The following is an 11,073-nucleotide window of genomic DNA, read 5'->3' on the forward strand; positions in this document are numbered from 1 at the left end:
AAAATTGGGCTTAGACGATGTGATCGTGCCAAATGGCTTCACCAAATTGCAGAATTTTTTAAAGATTAATATATATATATATATATATTTATTTATATAATTTATCTTCTCCTATAATTTCTAAATTGATAAAATATTAATTTGATTACAATACAAACTCTTCATATAATCCTACGTAAAAAATGTCCATGTAATCCATATATTTTTTTAAAATTATATTACTACACATAAAAATTGCAATTTTTTTTTAGATCTATAAAAAAATAGATATAATTTTTTTTGTTCTTATCTTCTTCTTCTCCAATAATTTCTGATATTAATTTGATTACAATACAAACTCTTTATATAATCCTACATAAAAAATGTCCATGTAATCCATATATTCTTTTTAAAATTATATTTCTACACGTAAAAATTGCAATTTTTTTTTTAGATCTATAAAAAAATAGATATAATTTTTTTTTGTTCTTATCTTCTTCTCCTATAATTTCTAAGTTAATTTTTTTTTAATTTTATTACCACCCAAATTAATTTAATCTAATCCTTATCTTAAAAGTATAGTTTAGGTCCATCTAATCCTTATTTTTTAATTACTACACGTAAAAAGAAACAACGTATAGCTAATAAAGTTTATTTTTAAGCAAATTGTCTTTAATATAATATAAGAGTGTAATTTTGAATAAATTTTCTTTCTTTTAATGTACAACCATTCTTTTTTATATTAAAAATCCTACGTAAAAAATGTCCATGTAATCCATATATATGTTTAAAATTATACTACGACACGTAAACATTGAAATATTTTTTTAGATTTATAAAAAAATAGATATAATTTTGTTTCCTTATTTTCTTCTTCTCCTATAATTTCTAATATTAATTTGATTACAATACAAACCTTTCATATAAATTCCTACGTAAAAAAAAGTCCATGTAATCCTTATATTTTTTAAAAATTATATTACTGCACATAAAAATTGCAATTTTTTTAAGATCTATAAAAAAATAGATATAATTTTTTTTTGTTCTTATCTTCTTCTTCTTCTCCTATAATTTCTAAGTTAATAAAAATATTAATTTTATTACCATCCAAATTAATTTCATCTAATCCTTATCTTAAAAGTATACGTTTAGGTCTATCTAATCCTTATCTTAAAAGTATATGTTCAGGTCTATCAATCTAATCCTTATTTTTTAATTACTACACGTAAAAAAAAAAAAAAAAAAAAAAAAAAAAAAAGTAATAGCTAATAAAGTTTATTTTCAAGAAATTATATCTTAATATAATATAAGTCTGTATTTTGAATAAAGTTCTTTATTTTAAGTGTACAACCATTCTTTTTTTTATTTTTTTTAAAAAAATTTTGCTCTTGGGTTTTTCCAAAAAAAAAAAAAAAAAAACTCTTAGGAAGTGAGAATTGAGTACATGTCCAGATGTCCTGCCATCAAAAAAGTAAAATCAATTCTAATTAAACTCTTTGTCTCTAACTCAAACTCTTAATAATCAAACTTTCCCACCATGTCACAATTATTCAGAAAGTGAAGGAAAAAAAAATGTTAATATCAACATTAAGCTTTTGTGTCTATCCAAAAATAAATAGAGAAAAGTTGACAAGAAAAATTAAATTTTTGTATTTATCCAAAGATTAGTAGAGGAAAAGTTGATAAGAACAATTTTTGTGTCTATCTAAAAAAATTGCTGCAATTTTTGCTTACCTTCAAGTATCTAAAACTTGCGATTAGATCATAGGGAATAAAATCAATCTGAAAAAAAAAGAAAATTATAAATATTTTTGCTCCACGTCCCTCAAACTTCTCATTCGGACTATGCTCTCTGTGTAAATCTGTAATGAAGGTTATATTTTTTGTATTCTAAGTTTTTTTGTGTATATTTTTAGTTGGATGGTTTTGTTCTATAATGGGTTTATTGATTTTTAAGTTTCTAGGTGTATCAACATCCTAATCCAATAGGAAATTGGTTAGCAATGGAAGCTATAATCGAAGAACTAGAGTGTACTGTACCAGGCCAGATTGTGTGGATACTTTAAGGATGCCTACAATGAAAACTCGAAGTTCTATTTTCCTCTCCAAGGTTATTTTATTCTATCTTTTTTTTTTTTCCCCTTTTTTTGTTTCATTATGTTCATAAATACATCATATTTTTTATACTACAAGTAACTATATTGGAACTCTTTGAAGCTATAGAGTTTGAAGGAAACTTTGAAAAGCTTAGTTACTATATAAGCTTGAATTGTTGGAACTTAATCAATTAGATCTTCATCACTATAATTTATTGGGATATGATCGCAACAAAGGATTCTCAAGAGGAATAAAAATGTAGTTGGCTTAGAAAGTTTGGGTCAATTGAAATATACACCGGAATAAAATAAGAAAATAATTGCTAAAACAAGATTTATTGAAGGTGTACGGTTAAAAAAGAATATTGGTCAAAATATGGCATGATCCATTGAAGTTTTAAACACCTTAAAGTTATAACCTATATTCCAAATGCATCATTTACTCATAATATAGATTGTTGTTCGTAAAAACAGCCTAGAAGGGATATGCAGGACCTCGCAAAAAGTATTACATTTAAATTTTCATCATATCTCAACGCTAATGAAGCTATTTTCAATTATTGATGCAAACTTATTTTTAGGGTCTTAACTCTTAATTTTTCTCAAAAAAAATTTCTTGAAGTTTATATTTACACATTTTTTTTTTGATAGGTTGAAATTCGGTACCTCCTCCCTCGCTTTCAAATAAAAAAATTCAGTTCTTATGTAAATTCTTAATGTTTAGTAATTTGGGTTGTTTATAATTCTTAACTATTAAATTGAGATTACTACTTAAATATATTTTATTATTTAATTTTAATTAAATTAAAAAATATTTTCTTATTTTTTTAGTTTACACATGATTCTTGATGAAGCTGTGCATTGCATGAGCATAATACTAGTATATCTAAAAGCTAAAGCGTAGAGTTTAATGTTGTCGTGTTCAGCATAATACTAGTATATCTAAAAGTTGAAGCGTAGAGTTTAATGTTGTCGTGTTCCTGTTGAGCCACATTAGCGTCACACCAACACCACATCATCAATCTATTTTCAATATTTTCTCTCTCTTATTTTTAAATTTTTTTCTCCTTATTAATTTGCCACTTTACAATTACACATTTTCCAACATTTACTTATTTTAACCTTTTTATCTCCCCACTACTCTACATCTTGACCTTACACTTTCTCCATCCCTTCATCTTCTTTTTATTTTGACTCTTCTTCTCCCCATTTTTGGACTATAAAAATTGGTTATTTCTCTTACATTCAATCCATATTTTTCTCATACAAAAAGGTGAATACTCTTTCTTTCTCTCTCTCTCTCTCTCTCTCTCTCTCTCTCTCTCTCTCTCTCTCTCTCTCTCTCTCTCTCTCTCTCTCTCTCTCTCTATATATATATATATATATATTCTTTATTTTGGTGGATGTTTGATTCTTTAGATTGATAATTTTTTATGTTTAACTCTACTTTAGATTGATATGATTTGGTTATATTTTAATTTATTATCTTTTTAGTATTATTTTATTTATTTGTTACATGTTATCCTTTGAAATTATAGAATGATTTACTATTATTCTATTACATAGCATGACTTGGATAATTTGGTGTTAAGAACTATACATTTTTCTTTTAAATATTTTTCTACTCATCTTATTTTATATAATTTTATTATTTGTCTCACATTCTCTTCCAAAAAAGGTGATTGCTCTCTCTCTCTCTCTCTCTCTCTCAATTATTAATTCTTTCTTGCAATTGTAAATTTAGATTAATGAATTTTTTTTGTGTCTCTACTTTTGGATGATACACTTTGGTGGTGTGTTTCTTGAGTTATTTATCACATGCACTCTCTATCTTATAGTTTTGGTTTGAGTTAATTTTTAGATATTTAAGAAGTGAGATGATTATGTATTTGAATGTCTCTATAAATTATTTGAGTAATATCAATTGTAAATTTGTAATGAGGTTTGATTATCATGATAATCTTCTTAAGAGAATGAGAAATTCAAATAATTAATATTGGAACTTAAAAATTTTAGTTGTAAAAAAAAAAAAAACCATAACACACTATACAAAAGTTTGAATAAAATAGATCACTTGAAAAAAAAATAGTATTTCTATCTTTCATCTCAAAAAATATAATAGACTAATATCAATCGAATGCACCGAAGTTTTTAAATAATAAAAAAACTCAAAATAATAGATTGATATATTTGTAGAGATGGAGAAATAAAAAATAATTTTAGAAATAATATCTCCAGTACGTTTTATAGAATAAATCATATATTATAAAATGTTACAAAATAGTTCTATATTCCCACGCATTGTGTGGGTCTGCGACTAGTTTAGATAAAAACAGAGTCAACTCCTCTGGCTACAACTTGCAAACAAGAGAACAACAAAATTCCATCTAGCACTCACTCCTATTTATGTAGAACAGATAGCACAGTCCTTCCTGGAGTAGCAAGGGTGCTGGAAGTCATGGAGTAAGATCAAGGGGGGTGCTAGTAGAGGCTATCGGGGCGACGATATCGGAATTGCATGAAATTTGGCAGGTTGAGGGGAAACAACATTTTGATCCAGATTCAAAATCTTGAGCGTCTCTTAAATTTAGACAAATTTCTTCGTTAAGGCCCAGAAAATAGTGTTTTTGCTATTTATAGTAATATTTTTTTTCCTTAATAACTTTTATTTTAAAAAGTCAAAATAAGGTCCCATTTGTTTTGAGATGTTTCTTAGAGATAGTATTTTCAATTTTTGCAATTATTTCAATTTTGCTATTTTTGGCAAAAACTACTATTTTGCCACCTCATTACATGATTAGTGCAAATTAGGGTTTTTGAGCGTTTTCCTAGCCACCTAGGGTTTCTTTTTACTATTTAAACATATTGTAGCCTCCAAGGTAGTTTAGTTTTCAAATTTATAAAGATAAAAATTTTGTCTATTTCTCTTTGATGATTCTAGAACCCTTTCACCTCGTGAATTTAATGGACCCCTCGTGAATTCAAGGTTTTCATTAAGAAGCTAACATGTTTTGTTTCCTTTTTCATTTAGAAGCTAACATTTTTAGTTTCTTTTCCATTCAAAAAGCAACATGTTTGTTTTCTTGTAACTTCCCTGACATTACTATTACACACTGACTAAAGCAACAACTTAATCTATAAAAAACACTAGTAAACATAATTGGCCTTGGCCATAAGTGCCATTATCATATCAAAGAAGTGTGTCCCATCTAGAGCTTAAAACTTTGTGAAGAATGATATTTCCAGCCATAACAACATGCTCTATTTTGGCTCTAATATCCCATTGAATTCTCTATATAATTTGTTACTCTATCAAAACAACTCCTCCATGACATATGCTATTACTTTGCAACCATATATGGTAAATTGTAGCCCACTAGACCAGTTTGCAAAAGGTAGCTCTAAAACTTTGCCCTTTAAAATAGTCACCCCCGTTGGACTATTTCATCTCAAATAATAGGAACATCAGTCACTAGGCAAAGCCCCATAATATGCTTCCAAATTCTCTTGGTGAAGGAGCACTCAAAATACAAATGTTCCCTACTCTCTATTTTATTTCTATAGAATGCACAATAACCATCTCGGAGAAACCATATTGCATCAATATATATTTTTTTAGTCAACCTATTTTTCAAAGTAAGCCACCCCATAGAAGCATGTTTTTGTATTGCTTGAGGAAACCATAAAAGCATGTTTTTCCACCATACCACTTCCGTCTCTTTACGCCTTAACTGATTTAATATATATTATTTTATATTTAACAAAAACTTATATCATGTTAGTCTTTAAAATAAACTAGAAAGATCACATAAACGAAGCTATAGAATTAATATTTACAAAAGAAAATTTTAGGTGGCCTGCTGATAACTTTTTTAGACGTTACAAAAGTCGAAGATTTATGCCTTGAATATGACCTTCTATTTTTTTTTCTTACACCATTAGAGTATGATAATAGTTTTAAAATTTAAAAACATATATAGATAATAGATTTATTAACTTAAAATAGAGGCTAAAATGCAAAAAAACACATTTTAAGTCCTCTATTAATTTCCCCATTAGTAACTCCCAAAACTATGTTATTTTGATTTTCTAAAATTTCTTTAATTATAAAAAAGTTCCAGAAAACTATAAAATAAAAATAAAAAAACATTTTCCCAACTATATTTTTTAGAATTATTTTTCATTTTTGCACCATAATTTAAAAAAAAAAAAAGACATATAAAGGCGAAAAAAAAAAAAACTAAAAAATATGCTCCACAGAAGCATCAAACTCATAATAACTAATCTACACACAATTTCTGCACATTCAAACGTAAATCCATTCGCAAAAGTCCAAAGCACTTGAAGAAAGTTTTTTCTCTACAACAAAAGCATGACCTGAACGGTTTATGCTGAGAGAGTGGGAGACGAAGCCATTGAACTTGACAAATGGGTCGACAAGTATGGGTTCGGATCTACAAAACATACAGGAGATTTGTGCGTTCCTGTACCCGACTCCTCTAAGATTTGCAGCCAAGTGAGGGTTAGGCGTCGTCGGATTTGGTGTGGGAAGCAATTTTTTTATAAAAAATATATTTAATTTTTCTAGATCTGGGTTTCCTTGGCTGATTTTAGTATTGTTCTTGTTATTAGATGGTGTTTCTTTCACTGGCGACGTAAATTTTTGTTTCTAAATTTTTTCGTGTTGTGATTGGATTGTTCTATAGTTTGTTTGGTTGCATGGAAAGTTTTATGGATTGCTGGGGAAAATTTGCTGGATGTTTTTGGTAAAATATATCAATATCTTTTTAACTTATTTTTTCAGAAAAAGAAAAATTTTTATTAGATTTTTGGATTTATTTTAATTGTATAACCTAAAACGATGTAGTTTTGAGGTCACTAATGACACAATTCTAACTGAAACTAATGGGCGTACTGATTTGAATCAGGTTGAAATTTAGAGAATTGAATTGAATAAAATTGAAAAGTAAAGTTAGAATGCTGAAATTAATTTTGATCATATTTAGACTTATGTTTTACATTTTTGTCTAAAATAAATGTCACATTACATATCTAAATGTATATAAGTTAATATAAGGACAATATAGTTTTATCTCTAATTCTCCAAAAGCAAAATAAAAAATGGGATTTTACTTTTGATTTTTTAAAAAAAAAAAAAATTTCAAAAAGTGAATATTTATAAGTTTATTGAAAATGCATTGTTTGAAATTGTTGTGCTTAAGAAAAAAAAAAAAAAAAGCGAGGTTTCGGAAACTGTAATTTGAAAAAGTGTAGCTTTAAACCACTGTATCAAGTAGGAATATAGTTATACATTTAGTAAATAAATGTTTTATCAAAGAAATTGAGTAGAAAACAATGATAAAAAAAACATAATTCAACTTTAAGGCGTGTTGAAAATGCTTTTTTCAAGGTGCCAATGTGCCCCCTGCTTAAAAGAGTTTTCTGTTGGGTTATAAGAAATTCACCTCCATGCAACAAAATCACCAATTGCAAACAACAATATATTCTGAAGTTTTTTTTTTTTTTTTCCAAAGAATTCTTACAAGAATTGTATTAGGCCAACAATATATTCTGAAGATAATGCTCCCTCATTACTCAAACAGCCACGCTTACTGCAATGACGATAATGTGGCATAAAGTTGATGCAACTGACAGTCCTTTGCAACTGCCTTACAATGTACTAATATTGTTGCAGAAAAAGGACAGAGACAATTGTGTTTACTGCGACCTTGCTTTGCAAAATTAGACATATTTGAATTCGAATCAAGTATATTCATCTTGAAACTTTATAACATATGAAACTTTAACACATCACGCACAAACTCAGACACAATCATTTCAAATCCACACATATACATCAAATTAGAGAGTACAATCACCCTGACTTATTTCAAGAAAACTTCAACGCCAAGCTGTAAACAAATTAACAAGATGATATGGCTTTGGAATGACCTTATTATTTGGAAATGGCCGTCTGGAAGGCATAGAAATTAAACCATGTAAGCATAGAAATTAAACCATGTAATTCTCAGAAAGCTAGACACACTTAGAAAGAGAGCAGCAAATAAAACTTTACCTTTTGCATATTTACTTTGGCCTTAAGTTTTTGCAGAAGTAATCGCAGGGTCCTGGGGGAGGGTTGACAGCATACCAGGTCTGAGTGATAGTTAGAGCAAGTGCTAACAATGCGCCAATGAAAGCAATGAACGTCCAGGGACTACTGAAATGGTCGTGAAAGACTTGAGCTATCCAGGTCATCCACTTGCTCTCATAGTGCTTCTGAATTTTTGATCTGACATCCTTGTATATTTCCATGTTAGGCACCAAGTCCTTGCCTATCTCATTGAAGAGTTTAGCCACTTCTTCATCGCTGCCAAGGACATTGCGGAGTATCCGTGCTTTCCTTAGCATCTTAACATCATTGGCTTCATCGATTAGTGAATCGAGGAAGGATATATAAGAGGTGAACCCAAAATCATTTTCAAAATCCAGACACATTTCATATGCTATCAAGTTCAGGAACTTAGGTCCGGTTGAGTCATCCACAACAATTGGAGGAAGGTGAAGTTGTCCACGAAAAGGAAATTTTTTAGTGAATGATATTTTACACAAGTAACTATTGTTACCACGTTTCAAATGGATACCTGCTGTTTTAAGGTCCTGGACATTGCGATAGGATTGCCAGTACTCTTGGACATTTTGTATATTTCGGTTGATTTTCCCAACCATTCCATGATGAATGTACCCTTGTCCATGAAGCAATCGTGTCCTCAGACGGTCAAGAAGATGGACGGGCTCTGGAGCCTGAGCCTGAGCCTGAGCTTGTGGCTTCGATCTTTGGCAGAGTCTCCACGATAACCAATTCGATTGCTGATCCTCTGGTACCTTAACGTGCGAGTCAATGTAGATGTCAATTGATTTCTTCAAATCATCTTCCTTCCCACTCGATTTCATCAACCATGTGAGTAGACGATAGGGAAGTTGATTCTCCAGCAAGAACAAATCCTGTTGCCCAAATGCTACACTGTCCGTTTTTATATTCAACTCTTTGAACTTGACGTTAGTTGCACAATATATGTACTGTAATATTGCACAGCCATCCACGAACAAAATCGAAGTGAGGGCCTCATCATCATAGTCCTTGGTCACCTCCCTCTCGAAGCATGTCCTCAGTTCATTGATTTTCTCCTTAATCTTCTTGTATAAATCTTGCATGCTCTTACCGCTACCTTTGATGAATGCATTTGTCAATCGTAGCTTGTAATTCTCTCCTAGCTGGTATTTTGGCTTACCATAATGGATTGGACCGAGTGATACCACTTTTGGCTCATAATTCTTGTTGAAATCGTTGTTATCTCGCAGCAAGAATATAACCTTCTGTATCTTTGGTGTTAGAGATTGATTCTTTGCATTTTCTTCTGCTTCCCTTAGCTTTGCCTCGAGGATATAATTTTGACTAGTTTCGATTGAAATGCTGTGCGCCTGGGGCTCCTCAGTGATGCCGCTGCTCGCATTTTCTTCTGCCTCCCTTAGCCTTGCCTCGAGGGTAAGCCTTGTCTCGAGGGTATAATTTTGACTAGTTTCGATTGAAATGCTGTGCGCCTGGGGCTCCTCAGTGATGCCGCTGCTCCTTGAATGGGAGTTCTCCATGGAAACAAAATGCTCCTTTTCGGCCAATGAAAGTTCGAACCAAAGAAGGCAATTGAATTTTGTAAGTTTGCTGTCCTAACTCGTATTTACTGTAATTTATTCTTGACGTAGTGCGTGGAAACTTTAGCTTGAGAAATTAGGACTGTCGCTCTTATTTGAATATAGAAATTTTCCTAAAGCAACTATATTTTGTGATGGATTAACATATCAAGCTTGGAATATAATCTACAAGATGTATCTAAAAAATGCAAAATAAATTGAAACTTGCTTTATGTCTTTATCCATTATGAAAGATTGATGTTGATCGAACATGCGTAATTTCAACATCTTTTCTACTAATACACCAAGTCGGGGGACAGGGATCATCTTTTCTATTAAATTAAAGACAATACACAAATGTTGAATGATACAGTGAATAGGCTTGTGTTTCTTCTTACTTTATTTACCTCGTTAGTTTGGCATGGCATGATATATTATTTTGAAGCAAAGGTAGAGCTAGAAAATGTTTGTAGGAGGCAAAAATTTGTCAAGCCAATTACAATAGGCTATATCAAAATCTAGTTACAAATTCCAAATTTATGTGTCATTAAATTAATTAAACAAATGATGACATGTGTCATCCAAATTGACATCACATTGGCATATTGAAATTTGCCATGTGTCATTTGACCCACAAGATAAAGATAAATTTCCTATTAAAAATTTATGGATAATTATCTTTGTCAAAATAAATAAATAAATAAAATAAAGATAAATTTTCTATTAAAAATTTATGGATAATTATATTTATTAAAATAAATAAATAAAATAGAGATAATTATTTATCTTTGTTGATTATTATCTTTATCAAAATAAATAAATAGAGATAATTATTTAAGAAAATTTGGGCCAATCAGAGTTTACTACATATCTTTAATCATATCAATTCAAAGTGGAGCTTATCCTCTGAAACCACTATATATAGAGGACACCCTCTCATTTTTAACCCCAAGTTTTCAAGAAGACTAAGCTTTGAAAAATTCAGTATTAAGAATTCAATTCATCTTCCAATCAAAGTGATAGGCCAAAAATATATTGACATCTTTGTGATAAATTAATTGATTAATATATTGACATCTTTGTGATAAATTAATTGATTAATTAGCCAAGTTTATTAATTAATCAAATTAACATGCAAGAAGTGTGGTAGTACAAACAAATCACTAATTAAACTAAGTATGCAATGGAAAATAAATTGAAACGGTGATTTGTTTACAAATGAGGAAAAATCTACATGGCAAAAACCCCACTGGGTGATTTTAAGGTCATTATTCTCGAGAATCCACTATTATCGAAACAAGTGGTTACA

At 29.8% G+C, this 11,073-nt stretch overlaps 1 protein-coding gene across 1 annotated transcript; it reads right to left on the bottom strand.

The window, feature by feature from the left end:
- Positions 1-7,942: 7,942 nt before the first annotated feature.
- LOC115951217 (UPF0481 protein At3g47200-like) lies at positions 7,943-9,834 on the bottom strand. The gene is made up of 2 exons (XM_031068407.1): positions 8,152-9,834; positions 7,943-8,049 (listed from the first exon to the last, which is right to left on the bottom strand). Exon 1 carries the CDS (start codon positions 9,723-9,725, stop codon positions 8,163-8,165), a length of 1,563 nt encoding a protein of 520 aa, XP_030924267.1. The 5' UTR covers positions 9,726-9,834; the 3' UTR covers positions 7,943-8,049; positions 8,152-8,162.
- Between the last annotated feature and the right edge of the window lie 1,239 nt (positions 9,835-11,073).

Source organism: Quercus lobata, chromosome 7 (genome assembly GCF_001633185.2).
Source record: "Quercus lobata isolate SW786 chromosome 7, ValleyOak3.0 Primary Assembly, whole genome shotgun sequence".
NCBI lineage: Eukaryota > Viridiplantae > Streptophyta > Magnoliopsida > Fagales > Fagaceae > Quercus > Quercus lobata.